The sequence below is a fragment of the Salvelinus alpinus genome, chromosome 32 (genome assembly GCF_045679555.1).
Source record: "Salvelinus alpinus chromosome 32, SLU_Salpinus.1, whole genome shotgun sequence".
NCBI lineage: Eukaryota > Metazoa > Chordata > Actinopteri > Salmoniformes > Salmonidae > Salvelinus > Salvelinus alpinus.
Genome location: NC_092117.1, coordinates 15,552,748 through 15,576,936, shown reverse-complemented (window position 1 = coordinate 15,576,936; position 24,189 = coordinate 15,552,748). Strand labels below are relative to the sequence as shown.

The following is a 24,189-nucleotide window of genomic DNA, read 5'->3' as shown; positions in this document are numbered from 1 at the left end:
CACTAGTAAACTAAAATCAGAGCTGGTCTTTGTCTGCTGATGTGAGAACAGTAAGTCCATGTTTCTCTGGTCTTACATTGTGATGTGACTTTGGCTGAATCTGGTACGGCTTTGTCTTTTATTGTTCTAGAGTTTCTGCGTTGGCTCTGTCTAGTACAGCTCTGTAGTATATGCTCTTCAGTTGGACCTGTCTCTTCTTGCAGTGGGTTAATTCTGTCATATGCTGCTTTTTGACTGCAACACCAGTGTTACACTAGTGTATACGCCCTTATGTTATACTAGGGACATTGTGTTTCCGTAGCTAGGGCTGACCGTGAGGACTTGTGAAGGGCCGAATCAACAACCTCTGCATAATCAAAACAGTTGCTTTGTGAGAAGTTGTTCAAGTTCACAGTTAGCCTCTTATGTAAATGAAAGCTGAAAAGTACTAGTGGCCTGGCTTTGGCCCCAAGTAAGAGAAGGTCCGCCGGAGCCAATGTCCAGTGGTACTCGGGTCCTGGCCCGCGTAGATGGAACAGAATATTCGGAGCCTTTTGAGTTAAACACTGGAGTAAATCCTGTATGGAAATGCACCAATAGTGTCTTTGGTTGGTACATGGCTTTGGTTGCTAAGTTGGTGGCTGTGTTGAGTAGTGACCAGCGCTGTTCTTTCTAAGTCTTCTATGGTTATATCATACTGATTTGGAATGTTATTGTGTTGCTGTTATGTAGACTGGTATGGTTGTACTTATTTGCAACAATGTGTTAATATGCTTTTGTATTAATACTGTAATGTAGGCATTGGCAATGTGGTATGATGACAGTAGCTTAATTGACTCGATGGTCTAATGTCTGTGTATTGGCATTGTTTTATTAGCATACTTTTCAGTTACTACGTTGTTATTATCAGGTTATTGTAGCCTCTGTGTTAATGTAGAACATCACTGCATGTTACTTTGTACATTACAGTATTATGCTATCCTAATGTTGCTCTGTAGTGTAATATCAGAATGACTGACTCCTGCAGCATTTGACCAGTAATGTTATTGTGAGTTAGGGCAATATTGAAATAATGTAGGCGTAATATTGGCATGATGTTAGTGTTATCTTACTATTGCTGAGCGATTTTAGGTTTTTAGACAACTAATTGAGCAACGTCAGTTCCATTATTTGAATTCCATTTCATTGTTTTTTTCAGTGAGCTCAATGCGCACATTGCACAGTTTCTCCACCCCAAAATACTCAGCAATTTACACACAATACCCCATAAAAACTAAGAGAAAACAGGTTTTAAGAAATGTATTAAAATTTAAAAATTTAATACATAACTATTCAGACCCTTTGCTATGAGTTTTGAAATTGAGCTCAGGTGCATCCTGTTTCCATTGATCATCCTTGATGTTTCTACAACTTGATTGGAGTCCACCTGTTGCAAATTCAATGGATTGGACATGATTTGGAAAGGCACACACCTGTCCATATAAGGTCCCACAGTTGACAGTACATGTCAGAGCAAAAACCAAGCCACGAGGTCGAAGGAATTGAATTGTCTGTAGAGCTCAGAGACAGGATTGTGTCGAGGCACAGATCTGGGGAAGGGTACCAAAAAATGTCTGCAGCATTGAAGGTTCCCAAGAACACAGTGGCCGCCATCATTCTTAAATGGAAGAAGTTTGGAACAACCATCTCTGCAACACTCCACCAATCAGGCCTTTATGGTAAAGTGGCCAGACCGAAGCCACTCCTCAGTAAAAAGCACATGACAGCTTGCTTGGAGTTTGCCAAAAGGCACATAAAGGACTCTGACCATGTGAAAGAAGATTATCTGGTCTGATGAAATCAAGATTGAACTCTTTGGCCTGAATGCCAAGCGTCACGTCTGGAGGAAACCTGGCACTCACAGCATGATGCTGCCACCACCATGCTTCACCGTAGGGATGTTTTTCAGCGGCAGGGACTGGGAAACTAGTTAGAATCGAGGAAAAGATGAACGAAGCAAAGTACAGAGAGATCCTTGATGAAAACCTGTTCCAGAGCGCCCAGGACCTCAAACTGGGGCAAAGGTTCACCTTCCAACAGGACAACGACCCTAAGCACACAGCCAAGACAACACAGGAGTGGCTTCGGGATAAGTCTCTGAATGTCCTTGAGTGGCCCAGCCAGAGCACGGACTTGAATCCGATCGAACATCTCTGGCGAGACCTGAAAAATAGCTGTGCAGAGACGCTCCCCATCCAACCTGAGAGGATCTGCAGAGAAGAATGGGAGAAACTCCCCAAATACAGGTGTGCCAATCTTGTAGTGTCATACCCAAGAAGAGAGGCTGTAATCACTCCCTAAGATGCTTCAACAAAGTAAAGAGTCTGAATGCTTATATAAATGTTATTTCAGTTTTTTTTTTACTGTTTTTGCTTTGTCATTATGGGGTATTGTGTGTAGATTGAGGAAAGAAATCTGAATCCATTTTAGAATAAGATGTGCAATGTAATAGGGAGTTATAGTTTCCAACAGGCCAATATTTTATATAATTCCCACAGAAAACGTGGTAATTAACTACAATGACCATAATCTATTGCGCGCCTACTTGTCTGTTTCTTTTATGCCTGCTACGTTAGATTAGTGTGTGGGGGGCAGACACGGAGAGGGAGAGAACAGAGAGAAGAATGCGCGACAGAGCAGTTGCTTCATTTCTCCCCGGGAAAATACATGATCTAAGTGATTGAATGTTGGTATAAAAGTATGCCTTATTTACTTTGAAGAACTACTAAATAGTGACTTTGTCAGACAGCAGCTCTATAGAGATGTTGAGTTGGATGAAATAATAGTCATCAAATAAAACAAATGTCATTTACACAATAACTGAAATATTTTATTAAAGTGATGTGAATAAATGATGGTTAAGTGATAAGCAGTAATGGGAAGCCACTACTATCATCTGACTTTTATTAATTGTTTTAGTCTGTTACAGCATTCAACCCACATAATGCATAGTAGGCTTGTCTGGATACCAACATTTTACAAATGACACGATACCAGGCCAAGTATCACAATACCAAGTAGTTTCACATTGAATTTAACTTCACAGTTTTCAGTGTATAATAGAATACTGTATAGACTGGCTGATTTGCTCATATTTGCTAAGGCCTACCAGTTACTTGGCTGGAGGAATGGGAGGTAGGAATTGAAAGATTAGTGGAATCTGTGTGGGTAGCTGGACAGATAGGATGACTGACAGTGAAGATGAACATGTGGTCACGTGTCAGGTGACAGAGGAATGGATGAGACTGAGGCAGGAATTCCTTTAACCATAAAGTGGTATATTTACTGGGTAGTCTGTGCTGCATAACAAAGGAAACAAAATAACATGTATCCAATCAAATTCATAATCACAAAGATCAAATCATAACAATCATTCATTATTAACATAATTTAGGGAATTCAACAATCCAGTTCATTAAGAAGTCAATAGTAATCATCCGTGAGTCATTTAGGCTCGTAACTATTTATCATAAATCATGAAAAATACAAACAGTGAATGGTTATTCAATCTATAATCCCCTTTAGTTTGATATCAAAGTCGATCAGTTAGCAAACAATGATGTTTCTCATTTCACCCTTTCCATTGTCTTCATGTGTACATGTAATTCATTTCAGTACATATTAACCATATCGATTGCATAATTGGCCTATGATGATCCGTAGGGCTGTGATCATTGACCATTCATATTACACAATATGTTTGAAGCGTGCTCTCCAAGCCGCGCTCCGCGGTAATAACTATAAACAATAACTGATGGCCCACTCTCCCGATCGCAACAGATAGTTCAGATGAAAGGTAACAGAGTCGGTGGACTTACGTGGATTCATGGACGCACAGAACTTCTGGAGCAGACGGAGTTAAGGAAGAGAAAGCAGCGAGATCAGGCGATGCCGTTTTCCTCCTTTTATGTGGATGAGATCTGTCGGTCATTGCCACCTGACCTAATTAAAGCGCTCTGGCCCAGCTGAGTAAGTGGCCATGAATTAAAGGATTATTCCTCCAACTCCATGGGCCTTTTCTACAGCCACCTTGGAAATTTGTTAAATTCCACACTCCTCAAAAAGGCTCATTGCTCCCCGTCCTCTGTCATCTCAGGGAGAGGAACTAGTCGAGCAACTGGCCGGATATATGGCCGGTTCTTTACCTGGATCTCCACAGATCTAACGTGACCATCGGTCCCAGGCATGGTCTTAGTGATATATCCCACCGGCCAGGAGGCTCGAGGCAGCTGAGCTGAGGGTCTCCGCCATTTCCCTCTGTGCTGTAGACTTGGTAGGTAATCCCGACTGAATCGGGCCCAGAAATGGTCAGCCAAGATCTGGCTGTGTCGCCACCGGCATCTGCCAACGAGGTTGGTATCAACATACATTGCTTGAGGAAGTGACGCATCTCGGCGTCCCATCAAGAGCGTATTCGGTGTAACCGGATCGGGGTCAGCGATGTCTGCAGAGAGATATCCCAAGGGTTTGGAGTTCAATATCCCTTCCACCTCTATCAGGACGGTCCGCAAGACCGTTTCAGTGACAGTTTGGTCCCCCAGGACGACTCGTAAGGCCATCTTTACAGATTTGATCTTTCGCTCCCATGTTCCTCCAAAATGAGGAGCTCCTGGAGGGTTAAATTTGAATTAGATTTGTTGGTCCATCAGCTGATCCTGGAGGCTGGGTTCCATGGCTTGGAAGCCAACCTGGCTTCTCCTGCCTTGAAGTTTGTGCCTCTGTCAGCCAGGATCTCGTAGGGTTTCCCCCGTCGGGGGAGAAACCGCCGTAGGGCCATGAGGAAGGCTTCAGTATCCAAACTCTCCAGTAGGTCCAGGTGGACACACCTAGTTGTCAAACATTTGAATAGAATGCCCCAGCGCTTTTCCACTCGACGACCTAGCTTGATCGTCAAGGGGCCAACGCAATCTACTCCTGTTGACCAAAAGGGGTAAATCTGCCATTTTGGGCACAGTGGCTCCGGCCCGCCATCTGACATTCTACGCAGGCGTATTGGTGCTTACGAATGGCTCCTCGTCCTCCAAGTATCCAGTACTTCTGCCTCATCTCCCCATAGACCCTCTCTGGCCCTGGGTGGAGAAGCCTCTCATCATAACTCTTGATGAGGAGCCTGGTAAGAGGGTGTCTGGAGTCAAGGATAATTGGGTGGATAGCAATGGGGTCCAAAACGGCAGATTTACCCCCTGCTCGCTGTATACATGGATAATGATCTGCATGTCATTATATGCATGTATAAGGGGAAAACACTGCATCAAACCTTCTTTACTCTTCAGTTAACACACACACACTCTCTCCCTCACTCTCATATACACACACACCACTCTATCTCCCACCAATACATACACTGCTCCCAGTTTTTAAAACGATAGGCTCAAAACAGAATTGAAGGAGCACCAGAAAGAAATAGATTTTTGGTTTAGTTTAGGCTTACATTCGGTCTATATGAATCCTACCTTTTGAAGCACATCAGATTATTTTCCTTTCTTCCTGTCAATCAAATTTGCCTAAACCTACTCAAGTTACCAGGTTTTTAGCTAGAACAACATTGTTATCAAACCAGTAATTGGCGACCCGCGATTAGTTTAAAACGGCCCACGACATGGTTTGTGAAATTATGTAAAATGCGTGCGAATCACGGTAGGAGAAAAAAGGCATCTCCGGTAATATGGGTGATATTTTTTTTAACCGTTTAGACTAGACAAGTCGTTTTATTCGCTGTAAAGCTGCAAGCATGCCTTTCACGAAGCCGTGCTCCATTTCCCCTCTGACACTGAGGCTGCATCACGGGGGAACTTGCAAAGTCTCCTCAGACTGGTCTGTGCTCTTCGTTATAACAGACGATGAAATGATACAATGTATCAACATTGCTTGCTTTGCGCTGCTCCAATGTAGCAAATTTACAAATCTAACAGAAGACTCATCAGGGTCTGCATCCCCGCTCGCCATCAGTACTAAATTATATATTTTTAAAACTGATGGAGGAATCGACACAGATGGCTCCCGAATGGCACAGCGGTCTAAGGCACTGCATCTCAGTGCAAGAGGTGTCCCTGGTACGAATCCAGGCTGTATCATATCCGGCCGTGATTGGGAGTCCCATAGGGTGGCGCACAATTGGCCCAGCGTCATCTGGGTTTGAACGGGGTAGGCCGTCATTGTAAATAAGAATTTGTTCTTAACTGACTTGCCTAGTTAAATACAGGTTTAAAAAAAAGAGTGGACGGAGAGAAGCAGGTGAGTGAGGGCTGGTAGGGGATGGGCCTGGCTGATTACAGCTGCCATGTTATATGAACATTAAAGCGAAATGGATATTATTAGACCTGTGCATATTAGAGACTAATGGCTGTTGCTTAAATTCAACTGGATTTATAAACCAAACTGACTTTCTAAACATTTTATAACAGGCACCAGCGGGTTCTTTAGATTGGTAGGGCTGGAAAAAGTTGGTAGTATCATATGAAACGGTACTGCGGTATTCTAAAATGTTTGTATCATGACGTTTTGGTACCGTGATATTACCGTGGTACAGGTATACCGTGCAACACTAATGCATAGTGCATTTAATGTTTAAAAAACTTATGGAAATAGAAAACAGATTTTTTTTTTATATGTATAAAAACAATTAAGATCGAACCGACGTCAAAAAGCACTAATCACTCAGCGCTATATCTTTCAGTAATGTTGCTGTTGTAGTGTCTGACTGTTCTGATTGTCTCTCTCTCCTGTCTCTGCCCTGCAGGCTTCTGGGACTCTGAGCATTGCTGCAGGAGCAAGAGTTCTGTCTCCCGGTTGTCCGGGACAACCATCCAGGACCAATCACCCAGCCCCCTGGTCACCCGCACCCCGTCCCAGGTTGAGTGTTCCCAGTCCAACGGGGCTCTCTGCTTCATCAACCCCCTCTTCCTGAAGGTTCACAACCTAGAGGGGGGCAACCACACCCCTCCCTCCTCCACCAGCCACTACAACAACCCCCACCACCTAAACAACAATAGTACTACAACAACTACAGCAACAACGGTACAAGTTCAACAGCACTGTACCAGCAACCCAGAGCAACTTATCAACTGCACAAACAGCTCTCAACCCCCTAGCAACAGCCCTCAGAGTCCTAGCCCTGGTAACATCCTCCAGCATCATAACAACAGTGTGAGCCAGGCTAAGAGCGTGTCCCGCCCACCACCGCCTCGCCCCCCACCTCCCCACTGTGCCCCACGTCGCCCTGCCCCTCCTCGACGCCAGTGCAGCATGCCTGAGAAGATATCCTGGATCAACCCCCCCAAAGAGAAGGACAGGGTGGGAGAGAAGGAGAAAGGAGGAGAAAGAGAGAAGGGCAGTAGCCTTCTCTCCCGCCTGGGCTCCTCTCTCAGCATCAGTCCATCCTCTTCTTTCCTCTTATCCTCCCCTCCTAAGAAGCTCAGCATCAGTGCCCCCATCTCTATCCCCTTGTCCCTCTCCTCCTCTCCAAGTAGGCCGAAACCCACGCCGCCAAGCGACGTCGACTGCCATCTTGCTCTCGATGACCAGACTATCGAGAACGCCATTTCTCTCAGTCTGGCTAAGCTGTCACTGAGAAACGCCACCACCCCTGACGACAACACAGAGGGAAACAGTCCGTCCACTCAAGACCCAGCCCCCTCCCGTCGAGAGGAAGGAAGAGGAGGAAGAGGGGACAGTGTGCAGCGCTTGAGCGACATGAGCCTTTCCACGGAATCCTCTGCCGACTCACTAGATTTTTCCCAGGGCTTCTTCCCCCCTCTCCCTGAACCCAGCCCCCCCACCACCAACAACCTGGTCCTGCCCCCCCTCACCCACCCCTACAGCAGCATGGAGGAAGATGATGATGATGAAGACGAAGCAGACTTCGGCGGGAGCATGGAGAGCGACCAAGACCAGGACCTGACCATCACCCCTCCCGGGCTGCGCACCAAACGGCGAGCCAGTGCCGGGGCCATGGTCATCCAGCGGGCCCTCAGGGGCCACCTCCGTAAGATGAGTGGGGTGTTCAACTCGCTGATGACCCCAGAGAAACGGGCCATACGGAGAGTCCTGGAGCTGTCGAGGGATAAGGGCTCTTACTTCGGCTGCCTGGTGCAGGACTACTTGAGCTTCCTGCAGGAGGGAGGCGGCAGCCAGGCCTGGCAGTGCCACGCATCAGGACTGGAGTTGCTGCAGACGCTACGCCAGTTCATCACCCAGATGAAGAGCTACCTGCGGCAGAGCTCTGAGCTGGAGCCCCCCATCGAGTCACTCATCCCAGAGGACCAGATCGGTGAGTAGCAAGGGGTGTGTAAGAATGTGTGGGTTTTTACTGTTATACAACATTTGTGCATCTATTGGACATCACACCAGTCAATGTTGGTTAACCGTTGCATAAAAGTTGATAGTTTGCTGTTACAGTAAAAATGTACGTTGAACTTGTTAGGAAGTTGTTCCATCGTCATCTCTGAAATGGTTCATATTTGACATTGAAACAACCAAACGACTAAAGAAAATCATAAACCGTCATATCTGAAAATATGCCAACTGGACAACACTATGTATGCCTATAGCCAGGGCGAGAGCAGCTCAGTATGCAAGTCTGTGTGTGAGGTGGCGGTTTTGGTCAGCATGATTACAGTTCTTTGGAATGCATCTCAGAATAGAGGTTGTGGTCGGTGAAGCAGCAGGAGTTGAGTTACAGACAAACTGGGTAACCAATGGGATACAAGAGATTGTGATACTTTATTGCTAGTGAGACAACAGTGCTAGCATTTAGATAGTGTTATTCTTGGCCTTTATGACACACTGGCATGTCAAACACCTGCCCAGGGGAGGGGCTTAGAGAAAGGCCATGGTATTCATGTGTGGGAGTTATTGGGATTAGAAACTGGCCCAAATGTAAACAGTGAAAACGCATGTTTCAGCCAGAGAGGATCCTTCTGTGAACTAACCTGTTCCCACTGGTCCTTTTCAAAGTTGGCAGAGGAAGAAGACAATATACCATAGAGCTGTGAGGCAGTAAAACACATGGGAGGTGTATTTGATCCTTACAAAACCATTCTCCTGTTTTACTGTGTGTCAGGAGCAATCATCAAAGAGATGGCTCTCTTTAAGACAAAGACAACTAATCCAAGGATTTCATACATCACGATTCGTTTTCTTGCAGTGTTTGGTAATCAGAATTGTTACGCAATGTTTTTGTTGCAGCAGAAAGTGTTTTCAGTTTAGCTGAATTAATTGCCTCTCCAGATGTGCTTCAGTGGCTGTTTGCCAAGTAAGCAAACTTCTCCCGCTCGACCATCACTTCTCTTCTCTTTCTATCCTTCTCCAACTCTCCCACTTCCAATCACAGACAGAGCCTTTGTTGCAAACCGCTAAATCTCTCCCTCTTTTTCTATCCCTTTCTGTGTTAACAGCATTTGCATTTGTCTGTGGGTGTATGAGGCAAGAGCATGGAGAGAGAGAGGGGCGAAGAGGAAGGGGGGAGAATGGGACCCTTGTGTCTCCTTAAATTATCCCACTTGGCAGTTTTTCCTTCTTTTGGCTTCATTGCTATGCTCAGTGCCAAGTTGAGCAACAAGTTGTTTTGAAGCTCTGTTTATAGGCCTGTAAGGAGTTTGTGGAAGGGAGACTCTATTGCCCAATTCCGACTCCACCCCTAGACCCTAAGCACTTCATGTAGATCTGAAAGGATTGGACAGACATTAGCGATGGCTTGCTCCACATGGCCCTCTGTTAGGCTAGGTGGAAATTTCCCCATATGAACACCATTAATTTAGGACTCACAAGTATTATGTAGGGGCTAGGGGTAAATTTTTCTATAGATAATAAACAATAGGGACATGAAGGGGGAAGATTGGGGGCTGTTGGAAATGTACGAGGGTAGCCTATCTTCAGGCAGAGTACTCACGAGGAAGTAAACAGAGTCCATATCAGCTGCAGCCCTGAATTTGGCGACAGCTCAGATTGGATGACCTTACCATACCTCTAGATTACAGGGCTATTTTTACACACTGTGACTTTTGGGGAAATGTGACAAGAATAGTGTGAGCTATTAGAGATCTATTCAAAGTTGTGTTGAGAGCTATAGTGAATATACTGACAGGGGATTACTGTTTGCGCTGTGTGTGTGAACCCGTGTTTGCCTCTCTGTGACGCACATTGAGGCAATCTGTCACTATGTGGCGGCATGATGGCGCTGGAAACTAACATCAAGGCGGTGACCCGTTCCTGTAGGTTCATGCTCTACAACATTCGCAGAGTACGACCCTGCCTCACACAGGAAGCGGCGCAGGTCCTAATCCAGGCACTTGTCATCTCCCGTCTGGATTACTGCAACTCGCTGTTGGCTGGGCTCCCTGCCTGTGCCATTAAACCCCTACAACTCATCCAGAACGTCGCAGCCCGTCTGGTGTTCAACCTTCCCAAGTTCTCTCACGTCACCCCGCTCCTCCGCTCTCTCCACTGGCTTCCAGTTGAAGCTCGCATCCGCTACAAGACCATGGTGCTTGCCTACGGAGCTGTGAGGGGAACGGCACCTCCGTACCTTCAGGCTCTGATCAGGCCCTACACCCAAACAAGGGCACTGCGTTCATCCACCTCTGGCCTGCTCGCCTCCCTACCTCTGAGGAAGTACAGCTCCCGCTCAGCCCAGTCAAAACTGTTCGCTGCTCTGGCACCCCAATGGTGGAACAAACTCCCCCACGACGCCAGGTCAGCGGAGTCAATCACCACCTTCCGGAAACACCTGAAACCCCACCTCTTTAAGGAATACCTAGGATAGGATAAAGTAATCCTTCTAACCCCCCTCCCCCCCCTTAAAAGAGTTAGATGCACTATTGTAAAGTGGTTGTTCCACTGGATATCATAAGGTGAATGCACCAAATTGTAAGTCGCTCTGGATAAGAGCGTCTGCTAAATGACTTAAATGTAAATGAAAGGTGTGGGATGTGAGAATGGATTCACTTCTCGTCTGTCTGTCCCTTCCTCCACCCGGTTCACGTGCAAGCTCTGCAGGGAGGATGTGTTGAGTGAGATTGTGGGTGAGGGAGGTTGTTTTGGTGGGGAGATGTGTATTTGAAGCGGAAGTGGCCCTCAGTACGTACCGTGAGTTTGCGTGTCTGTTAAGTGGCTTAATGGGAAATAAGTGTGTGACCATGGCTGATGAAAAGTCCCTCCTAAGTGGGATAGCTCCTCTGTGTCCCCTCTCACACCACTCATCAAACTCCCACTTACTCACATTGACCTCTGACTTTTCTAAAGACCACCTGCTCATCCAGCATGTACTCATCTAGCATGTGTTGTAAGCCATACAGTGAGTTTAACAACTGCATTCAGGGATGCAAACTAGTCACCTTTCGGGCGAAATTCGCCGTTTTGAATCCAAAATAGGTGACCTACGTGATTCGGGTAGATCCGATGAGAAAAGTTGGGGGGATCACTACTGGCTGTAAGCAAACGAGTGATGCGCGTTTTGGAGCTATACTGGCTGTATCCAAGGCTCAGCCAATCGTTCACATAACAGAATGCAGCGCAGCAAGCGTCTGAAGAGAGAAGAGACAACCAATTTGCTAGTTACAGCATCAGCGTGCGCTCTGGAAAGACAGCAGAGAGTAGTAAGGCAGTTACAGCAGCGAGTCCCCTGAACAATAACGAAGAGGTAACGTTAGGTGAGAAGCCTGACCACGGAGACGGGGGTGAGAAGGTGATGAAGCGTACTTCATGAACTGTAACGGAAAAATAACTGCCATTTGGAAAGTTTGAGGTGAGGGAGAAAGTGTGGTGGAACAAGTATTAGCATTGTTAAGAATCTTGCTAGATAAGTTGGATCGAATTCTCCGTTAGCTAGCCAGAGAAATGTTGAGCAACATTAGCCAACTCATCTGATCAAATAATTGAGTCTATGGTGTGAAAATTAGCTTGCTAATAAAGTCAGACATCTAACGTTAGCTAGCTAACGTTACAACATCAGATGAGCTAACATTAGTAACCTAACCAATTCGCTATAGTAGTGTAACGACCCTGGGTTTATAAGCGCGGATATTGACTCTGCCACTTGAGCATGCTTTTGTGTCACAGTCGATAGCGCGCTGGACTTCGGGCTACAAGGTCGAGGGTTCGAGACCTGCTCCCTGCCTGTTTCATTACAGTATTAACTGGTATACGACCCCTTGCATTCAAGTTATAACGCGTTAGTTGCTTACTGGACCCTGGCAATCTGTGAAATGTTAACTAGCCAACGAATTAATCACCATGAACTAATGTTTCCCTCTACAGTAACTTATGTGGTTCATTTTCAGAATGAGAGAATTAGGTGAAAATGAGGCGTTGCTTGTTAAACAAGTGGATTCAGGGATCAAGTGTAGCTGGGCCTGGCTTAAGCTGGATGCCACTAGAGGTGAAAGGAACACCACACACTTTCCCTCTCTCACTTTTGCTGGCACATTGTAGAACAGATGTCCTCATGCAGAAAGTGTATAATGTGCAGTGTAGCCCAAAGATATTGTTTTTGTTGTGTTGAAATTGAACTTGACAGTAACGTGTGTGTGAGAGAGAGAGAGAGTGAGGGGGATTATATCTTTTGAACTCATTTTTTGAACTCACTTGAACTCTACTCAGTGAATGTTATTTTTGCACACATGCAGCCTTGTGCACTTGATCAATGTCTATAGTGGCCACTATAATAGAGCAGAAATAGAATGCCTGTTTGTTTCATTCTATTTCTACTTTAAGATGTTTTTCCCCAAGTGCAGTATTTATGTGTGTGTTCAAGTGTTCTATTATAAAGGCTGTCATGGCTAACTGTAATATTAGTGTATTGTTTTTTTCTCAAGACCTTGAGTGTCATTTGCAGTAAAGTCTAGGCAACAAATAACATTGGATTGCTTTCTTTAAAATGTTTAGCTGTGAGTTAGGTTCACATTAACCACCTTTTATTTTACACACAGACTGATCATGTAGATTATATTCTTTGTTTAACTTCACTAGGGTAGGGGGCAGCATTCTGAATTTTGGATGAAAAGCGTGCCCAAATTAAACTGCCTGCTACTCGGCCATAAAAGCTAGAATATGCATATAATTAGTATATTTGCATAGAAAACACTGTGTTTCTAAAACTGTTTGAATGATGTCTGTGAGTTTAACTTCTCTAGGATATGTGGGACGCTAACGTCCCACTTGGCCAAAAGCCAGTAAAAATGCAGCGCGCCAAATTCAAATATATTACTATAAAAATCTAACTTTCATGAAATCACACATAAAAGACACCAAATTAAAGCTACATTTGTTGTGAATCCAGCCAACATGTCTGATTTCAGAAAGGATTTACGGCGAAAGCACCAAAGCACACCAAACGATTATGTTAGGTCAGTACATAGCCATAGAAAAACACAGCCATTTTTCCAGCCAAAGAGAGGAGTGGCTGTGTTTTTCTGTGACCTTGGCTCTGACCTAACATAATCGTTTGGTGTGCATTCGTCGTAAAGCCTTTTTGAAATCGGACACTGTGGCTGGATTTACAACAAGTGTATCTTTAAAATGGTGTAAAATACCTGTATGTTTGAGGAATATTAATTATGAGATTTCTGTTGTTTTGAATTTGGCGCCCTGCAGTTTCACTGGCTGTTGACGAGGTGGGACACATACCCTAGTGAGGTTAACAAAAAATAAAAAAGTGTCACCTTTTTGAGCCCTCACCAGTTTGCATCCCTGTGCATTAGTACACTACAGCATGCTAACCCTCCACGGTTCCATGTTATTACATTCCACAGTGCTAATGACCAGAGTTATAAGCGGTACCAGTATGTAAGGAAGGACAGTAGCTGGAGGCACATTGTTTTAAAGACCAGTCCAGCGAAACTTGAAAATAACGTGCATGCAAAAACAAAGGCCACGGGGGATTTGTATGGGTGCGTGTGTGTGTACATGTGTGCTCCCACTGGGAAACATGCACTGAGCCCAACCGCAGGCCTGAGGTCTTTTAGTGCTGGCACTGCATTCCAGGGCTTTTAACCACTTTAACAGAACTAAAAGGTACCAGGCTTGCTCTACCACAGTCCCCAGGTCCAGAACAGAGGCTGGTAAATGCACAGTATTAAATAGAGCCATGACTACATGGAACTCTCTGCAACCCCAGGTAACTCAAGCTGGCAATAATACCAGATTCAAAAAAACAGATAGAAAAACACTTTACTGCACAAAGGGGACTGTGAACAGACACAGCCATTTTATATACACTGCTCAAAAAAATTAAGGGAACACTAAAATAACACATCCTAGATCTGAATGAATGAAATATTCTTATTAAATACTTTTTTCTTCACATAGTTGAATGTGCTGACAACAAAAGCACACTAAAATGATCAATGGAAATCAAATTTATCAACCCATGGAGGTCTGGATTTGGAGTCACACTGTGTGGAAAACCACACTACAGGCTGATCCAACTTTGATGTAATGTCCTTAAAACAAGTCAAAATGAGGCTCAGTAGTGTGTGTGGCCTCCACGTGCCTGTGTGACCTCCCTACAACGCCTGGGCATGCTCCTGATGAGGTGGCGGATGGTCTCCTGAGGGATCTCCTCCCAGACCTGGACTAAAGCATCCGCCAACTCCTGGACAGTCTGTGGTGCAACGTGGCGTTGGTGGATGGAGCGAGACATGATGTGCTCAATTGGATTCAGGTCTGGGGAACGGGCGGGCCAGTCCATAGCATCAATGCCTTCCTCTTGCAGGAACTACACACTCCAGCCACATGAGGTCTAGCATTGTCTTGCATTAGGAGGAACCCAGGGCCAACCGCACCAGCATATGGTCTCACAAGGGGTCTGAGGATCTCATCTCGGTACCTAATGGCAATCAGGCTACCTCTGGCGAGCACATGGAGGGCTGTGCGGCCCCCCAAAGAAATGCCACCCCACACCATGACTGACCCACCGCCAAACCGGTCATGCTGGAGGATGTTGCAGGCAGAACGTTCTCCACGGCATCTCCAGACTCTGTCACGTGCTCAGTGTGAACCTGCTTTCATCTGTGAAGAGCACAGGGCGCCAGTGGCGAATTTGCCAATCTTGGTGTTCTCTGGCAAATGCCAAACGTCCTGCACGGTGTTGGGCTGTAAGCACATCCCCCACCTGTGGACTTCGGGCCCTCATACCACCCTCATGGAGTCTGTTTCTGACCGTTTGAGCAGACACATGCACATTTGTGGCCTGCTGGAGGTCATTTTGCAGGGCTCTGGCAGTGCTCCTCCTACTCCTCCTTGCACAAAGGCGGAGGTAGCGGTCCTGCTGCTGGGTTGATGCCCTCCTACGGCCTCCTCCACGTCTCCTGATGTACTGGCCTGTCTCCTGGTAGCGCCTCCATGCTCTGGACACTACGCTGACAGACACAGCAAACCTTCTTGCCACAGCTCGCATTGATGTGCCATCCTGGATGAGCTGCACTACCTGAGCCACTTGTGTGGGTTGTAGACTCCGTCTCATGCTACCTCTAGAGTGAAAGCACCGCCAGCATTCAAAAGTGACCAAAACATCAGCCAGGAAGCATAGGAACTGAGAAGTGGTCTGTGGTCACCACCTGCAGAACCACTCTGTTATTGGGGGTGTCTTGCTAATTGCGTATAATTTCCACCTGTTGTCTATTCCATTTGCACAACAGCATGTGAAATTTATTGTCAATCAGTGTTGCTTCCTAAGTGGACAGTTTGATTTCACAGAAGTGTGATTGACTTGGAGTTACATTGTGTTGTTTAAGTGTTCCCTTTATTTTTTTGAGCAGTGTATATTGTATTGTACTATGTATTAGACCTGGATATTGAGTGTATGTACTGATATGTAGACTGTGTGACGTTTTAAATGTATGTATTTGTCCTTGACTAATAATGTTCTGCACTAATGTATTATGTCATGTTTCATGTGGACCTGAGAAAGAGTAGCTGATGCTCTTGCAGTTCCTAGTGGGGATCCTAATAATTACAAAATACCAGGCTTGTTCATAGAAGATGACAAGTTGACTTTGATCAAATCTGACTAATTGCCAGTGAAGTGTCACAAGTCTAGTTTAACCTGTTGGTTATTCTGCTTACTGGAAGAATTATGTTTTGTAATACCAGTGTCTATTTTTAAACAATACTTTTGATAATGATACAGTGATGTAACGCCTACAAGGAAGGAAATGTGTTGCTGATCTTGACTTACGAGGAAGAAAGACATATTTATATGCATTACACACATTCTCAGATCAAATGGTTAGGCTACTTTGAGAAGTTTTGTCGCACCTGAACTACTGTCCAGTTTTGTGGTCAGGTGCGGTAAAGGACATAGGCACATTGTAGTTGGTCCAAAACAGAGCAGCACGTATTACACTTAATGTACAAGGAGGGCAAATGTCAATGACATGTATGTCAATCTCTCCTGGCTCAAAGTTGAGGAATGATTGACTTTGTCACTATTGGTCTTTGTGCGAGGTGTTGATGTGTTGAAGGTACTGAGCTGTCTGTTCAAGCAGTGGGCACACAGTTCGGACACTCTTCGGTATCACACAAGACATGCAACCAGAGGTCTCCCAAGTCCAGAACAGAGGCTGGGAAACACACAGTATTAAATAGTGTCTAAATGGAACCATGACTAAATGGAACTGCCACCCCAGGCTACTCAAGCTAGCAATGAAACCAGATAACAAAAAACAATAAAAGAACACTCTATGGCACGACAGGGACAGTGAAGAGACACCAACATTTTTATGCATTGCATTATGTATGTGACACGTGGTTGGGATACGACTGTGATGTGGTCGAGCCTAGCTGTCTTAAGATGAATGCTCTAGCTGTGGGTCACTGGATGGGAGCACCAGCTGAATGGCTAAATTGTAATGTAAATGTAGTGCTATGTATGTGATACGTGGTTGGGGTACGACTGAACAAAACATCTAAACGTAACATGCAACAATTTCAGCGATTTTACTGAGTTACAGTTCATATAAGGAAATCAGTCAATTGAAATAAATTCATTAGGCCCTAATCTATGGATTTCACATGACTGGGCAGGGCGCAGCCATGGGTGGGCCTGGAAGAGCATAGGCCACCCACACAGAAGGGCTTTATTACAGACAGGACTACTCCTCAGTTTCATCAGCTGTCCGGGTGGCTGGTCTCAAACGATCCCGCAGGTGAAAAATCTGGATGTGGAGGTCCTGGGCTGGCGTTGTTACACGTGGTCCGTGGTTTTGAGGCCGGTTGGACGTACTGACAAATTCTCTAAAATGACATTGGTAGAGAAATGAACATTCAATTCTCTGGCAACAGCTCTGGTGGACATTCCCTCAGTCAGCATGCCAATTGCACGGTCCCTCAACTTGAGACATCTGTGGCATTGTGTTGTGTGAAATAAACTTTTATTATCCCCAGCACAATGATCATGTTGTTTAATCAGCTTCTTGATATGCCATACCTGTCAGGTGGATGGATTATCTTGGAAAAGGAGAAATGCTCACTAAGAGGGATTTTAAACACATTTGAGCACAACATTTGGGAGAAATAAGCTTTTTGTGCATATAGAATATTTCATTTTTTTTTTTTCAGACATGGGGCCAACTATTTACATTTTGCATTTATATTTTTCTTCAGTAAATATTGTATTTTATTTGTTGTGTAGTTTCCTGTTTGGACCCCAGGAAGAGTAGCCTCGAAAGCAGCTAATCTGACAGGCGAAAGGAAAGAAAGAAAAGTGGGTCGAGACAATGTGGGAACGGGTTGAAAATGTTGTGTTGGAAGAAGCTGTTCCTCAGTCTGCAGATGTCTCCAGTATAATCCTGCTGAGTTTGCCCCATTCAACTGCACAGTCAGCTCTCTCTCTCTCTGCCTTATTCAGCTCTGTGGTTAGACTCCCACTCTGCATTCATCCTGTGTGTATTATGATATCATGGTTCCTATTAGTCGGTCTCTTTGAGAGTGCTTGTAAAACCTGAGGTCTGCATAATGTCTTGATGATATGGATTGAATCCCACTCCTACTACTACCAAGAATCTATTAAGACTTCCTGCAATGAATTCATACGGAGTGGATGGTGCCTATCAGTATTTGCTGTCAAAATAATAGTATTTCTCCCTCTTTCTCCCTCTTTCCCCAAATAGACTATGTCCTAGAGAAGGCCATGCATAAGATTGTCCTGAAGCCCCTTAAAGGTGTGGTGGGAGTGGCCCTCCAGGAGTTCCAGATCCGCAGCGGGGCGTGGCAGGAGCTTAAGGAGAACCTCTCATTGGCCAAGGTCCGGCAGCCCCAGGAAATGGGCGTGACCGACGCCCTCCCTCCGGATCCAGTCGCCATAGAGAAGATCCGGCACAAGTTTCACACCATGTGTAAACTCTACTCCCCTGAGAAGAAAGTGACCATGCTGCTGCGCGTGTGTAAACTCATCTATACCATCATGGAGGACAACTCGGGTACATAGTGTACAGACACATGCATAAACAAGACCAATTACATATGTATGCACACACAAACACATCGACACTCTCTTTCTAATTGTAGTGTTGTGTGTGTCTCAGGTCGTCTGTACGGGGCAGATGACTTCCTGCCCATGCTGACTTATGTGTTGGCCCAGTGTGACATGCCTCAACTAGATAACGAGATCCTCTACATGATGGAGCTGCTGGACCCCTCTCTGCTCAATGGAGAAGGTACAGCACACACACACACACACACACATCTGCTTTATGTGTACTGTATGTCCTTCCTAATCTTCCCTTTCTTCTTCCATGTTATTGTAGATCGTAATGTTCAAGTAAACTCAACTAAATCTTGAGTGTCAATCATTGACCGCTGTTGCAGCAGTGTCAGGCTGCAGTGATGTTTGACACCCTCTCTCTCCTGTGTTGTTTCAGGTGGATACTACCTGACCAGTGCGTACGGAGCCATGTCCCTCATTAGGAACTTCCAAGAGGAGCAAGCAGCTCGTGTACTCAGTTCTGAAACACGCAACACACTCCACCAGTGGCACCGTCGCCGCACCACCCAGCGCACTGCACCCTCTGTAGACGACTTTCAGGTAACACACACACACACACACACACACACACACACACACACACACACACACACAAACGTAATTCTTAACTCTTAGTCCCTTTGACTAAATACATCTAAACAACCCTATCTTTTTCATTTACCTCAGAACTACCTGCGAGTGGCGCTCCAGGAGCTGGACAGCGGCTGCACGGCCAAAACCCTGCAGGTGCAGCCCTACGCCACCACAGAGGAAGTCTGCCAGATCTGTGCCTACAAATTCAAAATTCCCGACCCTGAGAATTACGCTCTGTTCCTGCTCACTGAGGGCTCGAGCCAGCAGCTAGCCCCTGACACATACCCCCAGAAGATCAAAGCTGAGCTCCACAGTCGACCCCAGGCTGCACCTTTTCACTTCGTCTTCCGTCGCGTGGCTAACCTCAATGAACTGGACGTGACCTCTCTTGAACCCCAGTCCATTCTCAATGACGTCAACCTTACCACGGACTCTGAGCCAAATCACAATGATGTATCCTTAACCCCTTCGGACCCCCAGCCCAACTTCAACCTTGGTCCCAGTCTCAGCCTCAGTCTACCCCCCAACCAGCAAAATGGCAACTCCATATCTATCTGAGGCTGCAGGGCTGGAAACCCCCCATCTGGACATTCTTTCTGTAACCCAACAAAACTGATCTGAGCTGTGTTTAACTGGATTGAACTGGGCCTAACTGGGTTAAGCTGAGCCATGCTGAGTTTAGCCAAAACAAACTTCCCCTTTTGGTGAATCTTCTGTCTAGCAGGGTGTCCTCAAAGCGGAAAGCTTTGTCTAAGTACAGGAGGAAAGGAGAGGAAGAGGGAAGGAAATGCGACAGATGGGGTTATTTTGCAGCTCTATTTGTGAACCTTTGGGACATGGCACTCAAGGAGCACACGTGAGGTCAAACCTTTGGGACATGGCACTCAAGGAGCACACGTGAGGTCAAACCTTTGGGACATGGCACTCAAGGAGCACACGTGAGGGCAAACCTTTGGGACATGGCACTCAAGGAGCACACGTGAGGTCAAACGCCACTCACATAAAGGATGGATAAGGATGGATAAAGGCTTTGAAATAGTCTTGGTACAGACACAGACAGACCGTCTATACGGTCATACTGCAAAAGTGTCTGAAAGTTCAGATTCGTGGTCAGTTTTTGGTTTGTAACTCCTAGTGGTGAAGCAAAGGATAAGTCGAGGGAAAGATGATCTCAGATCTGTGGATAGGGGTAACTTTTGTCTGCAATGGTTCCATCTAGTGATGTACTCGTTCTGTCCATTCACTTTTTCTTCAGACAGAAAATAGCCTTTATAGCAAATATACAGCAATTACTTTATCTGGGTGATAGCCTACATCTATTATGAATTACTTGTTGCAGTTGCTGGTAAAATTGCAGGATGTGTGTTTTTATGGAATATTGTTTTATCATTGCATGTTCTTTTCTTTGTTAAATGTTAGAAGCAGGCATGTCAGCCAGCGACGAAATAATGAACGTCCTTAATGTTATGATTATCCAGGAGATATGATACTGTACTACCCTCATAGCTAATCCTTAGTTAATAGAGGTCATCGCTGCCATAGTGATTGTGTGATATATGATTGACTGGCTTGGTCTACAGTACCGGCGTCAAATCTCAGACAAGGTCATGAAATATTGTACTACTGACAAATATTAAAAGTATGCCTAAATTGCCTTATGAAATTTGGTGTGTCAATTCTCAAGCTGGTCTGAGATTATACACACACACACACACACACAAATGCACAAACTTGTGTTGGCTCTTGGCTGGTAAGATTTCGAGCATTGGGTAAGAGGGCATGAGAGAGATTTGCAAGGATGCAGATTTGAGAAAAAAATAAGAAACTTGCACACTGCTGTTGCTAGGTATCACTGCTCTTTTTTAAGCTTTGACAAAGGCCGTGAGGTCGATACGTAAAGCTCAATAAAGAGCAGTGATACTAGCAAGAGCAGTGTGCAGGTTACTTTTTCAATTGTTACCATGCACCTGCAACAAAGGTAGCTAAGATGTGAGAGTGCCTTTTGAATTTTGAAGGACACCGATTTAAAAGACGGAGAGCGAAAATGATGAGATGTGAAGTAGAACTGAATCATTAATAAAATAAAGCTCTGTTTCATTAACTGAACACAAATCATGTTAAAACAAATTGCATTCTATTAATGTATCAGTACTTCAATGTTTACATTTTGAAATGTAGAGTTGAGCATTGCTGGTGCTGTAGAACGATAACATAAAAGTGAGATGGTAAATGTGATTGAGGAAAGGTTGAGTAGGCAATAGCATTATTGTTAGAAACACTATGTAGCTTATAATGTTAGTTAAATATATTGAAATATGTCAAACTTTTTGGGGACTTAGGTGTTATCCTGTTTTGAATTTACTTATACTGTAATACAATTGCTACTCTAACAAGATATTTTAAATGATACACATTTTTGTATTTATATGTATCTGTGCTGGGATTTTTCACAGATTGCAATATAACAGATATGGAAAAAGCAGTCTTCCAAGATCAACAAGAAATTGACTTATGTTCCTATGCTAAAGACTCTCTGTACGTATCATTGAATGATATTATTTTGCACTCAATAAATTTTGGTCATGAATTTGACTGTGCATATGTGCGTGTGGTGTGTATGTTTGCCACTGAGGGGGCCACTTCCTTCCACATCCTTGGCCAACTTGAAATTCACCTACTGGGATTCACCTACCCCCGCAGGAAATGGTACACTCACCTGCAGTGGAGGCATACAGTCTTGTGTGTGTGTGAACTTTAATTGCTATTTTTAAAAGTGTTCAGTAGGACTGATTCAACAGAAAGGTGTAGTTACAGTATTTAATGCTGGCTTGGTCGTTTAGGGTCAACATCAGTTTCGAGCAAATAGGCTATTTAGAAATAAATGTAATTTGACATTTATATTTTTATGATACTTTTCCAATTATTTTAATTTGAATGACCTCAACCAAACTTCCTCAAAGTTGTGATCTGATTTTATTTTTGACAGGAAATGAAGAATATCATGTGCCTACATCGCCATCTGGTGGATTAACTTGTCTCTTTCCTTTTCAAGTGCCATTCTGTTGTACAGTGTTTTCAGGCTCTATGTGGTAGCCAAAATTCAACTTGAAGTGGCAGGGTGGTGGAATATAGTTGGCTCCCAGCAGACTTTGTTGACATTCTGGCGGGTGGAATTCTTTCTTTGTGTTATATGCTGCACAGTAGTGGAAAAAAGTACCCGATTTGTCATATGAGTAAAAGTAAAGAATCCTTAATAGAAAATGACAAGTAAAAGTGAGTCACCCTGTAAAATACCACTTGAGTAATAGTCTAAGTTTTTGGTTTTAAATATACTTAAGTATCAAAAGTAAATGTAATTGCCTAAATGTACTTAAGTCAAAATTATTTCACATGACTTATGTTAAGCAAACAGGACCCCACCATTTTCTTGTTTATTTATGGAGAGCCAGGGGCACACTCCAACACTCAGACATAATTTACAAACGGAGCGTTTGTTTTTAGTGAATCCGCCAGATCAGAAGCTAGGGATTACTAGGGATGTTCTCTATCTAAGTGTGTGAATGGGACCATTTTCCTGTACTGCTAGGCATTCCAAATGTAATGAGTGCTTTTGGGTGTGAAGTAAAAATGTAAATGGTAAAGTACAGATACCCAAAAAAACGACATAAGTAGTACTTTAAAGTATTTTTACTTAAGTACTTTACGCCATTGATGCTGTAGAGAACTCCCACTGCCAGTGGTGCTGTCTCTCTATTCATCTCACACCTCACTCCACCCATCCCCAGATGGCGCCAGAGAGACTGGGGTTCATTAACCTGCCCCTCAAAATCCCAGCCCCCTCTGTGACCAGGTCACTGATAGGTTGCTAGGCTCAGGTTTCTAGGGGGCTGGACACCTGCCAGCTCAGATCAGAGCCTCCTCAGTCTCTCCAAGTGGACATGTTTGAGGGAGTGCATGGACAGAAGTGAGTGGTACTATTTTAACTGGCTTTGTTGTCAACATGCTCAGGAGCAGTCTCATATTTATAAAGTCCTTTGCTTAGAGATTGCTCTAGTTTACTATTCACTGTTTATGGGGCAACACAGTAAAAAATGAGATTTTCTTGTTTTTTAATATTTCCACACACTAGCAAGGTTTCCATCCAATTTGCGACAGAATTTCATGTGAATATTCTAAAATCTGTATAAATGTGACTTCCCACCAGAGATGTGTTTCCATCTAATTGATTTGTTGCGGATTAGGCTGGGCGTGATGACATAGTGCACATACTTTTGCAGTTAAATTCCCATGTACCGAATAAAATTATTTGTTAAATGAATTTCCCTCGCATTTTTCAATTCTACTTATGATTTTGTCACAAAGCGAATGTGCCCGAATGTGCCCTACATAGCGAATGTGCCCTCTCTGCGCCCCTCTTGATTCTACACATTTTGCCATGGGGCATGGAGAAAATGTTGCAGTTTTAAAGCAAGTTTCCTGCAATTCGACACATTTTGGCACAGCGGAGAAAAAATAATAATAATTATGACCCATTTCATGCAATTCTACTCATTTTGCCATGCGGAAGAGAGAAAAATCCTCAGAGCATGCGCAGACCAGCTGGCTGGTGTATTTACGGACATATTCAACCGGTCCCTGTCCCAGTCTGCTGTCCACACATGCTTCAAGATGGCCACCATTGTTCCTGTACCAAGAAGGCAAAGATAACTGAACTAAATGACTATCGCCCCATAGCACTCACTTCTGTCATCATGAAGTGCTTTGAGAGACTAGTCAAGGATCATATCACCTCCACCTTACCTGTCACCCTAGACCCACTTCAGTTTGCATACCGCCCCAACAGGTCCACAGATGATGCAATCGCCATCACGCTGCACACTGCCCTATCCCATTTGAACAAGAGAAATACCTATGTAAGAATACTGTTCATTGACTACAGCTCAGCATTCAACACCATAGTACCCTCCAAGCTCATCATCAAGCTGGAGGCCTGGGTCTCAACCACGCCCTGTGCAATTGGGTCCTGGACTTTCTGACAGGCCACCCACAGGTGGTGAAGGTAGGAAACAACATCTCCACTTTGCTGACCCTCAACACTGTGGCACCACAAGGGTGCA

General features: G+C 44.6%; 1 protein-coding gene across 1 annotated transcript in view; it reads left to right on the top strand.

Annotated features, from left to right (window-relative positions):
- rin2a (Ras and Rab interactor 2a) overlaps positions 1-21,673 on the top strand; it is a 68,877-nt gene extending 47,204 nt beyond the window's left edge. Inside the window, exons 8-12 of the mRNA XM_071380527.1 lie at positions 6,758-8,287; positions 18,126-18,434; positions 18,540-18,671; positions 18,876-19,039; positions 19,166-21,673. Of these exons, the coding sequence (XP_071236628.1) occupies positions 6,758-8,287; positions 18,126-18,434; positions 18,540-18,671; positions 18,876-19,039; positions 19,166-19,630 (2,600 nt within the window). The 3' untranslated portion in view covers positions 19,631-21,673. The remainder of the gene's footprint in view (positions 1-6,757; positions 8,288-18,125; positions 18,435-18,539; positions 18,672-18,875; positions 19,040-19,165) is intronic.
- The last annotated feature ends 2,516 nt before the right edge of the window (positions 21,674-24,189 follow it).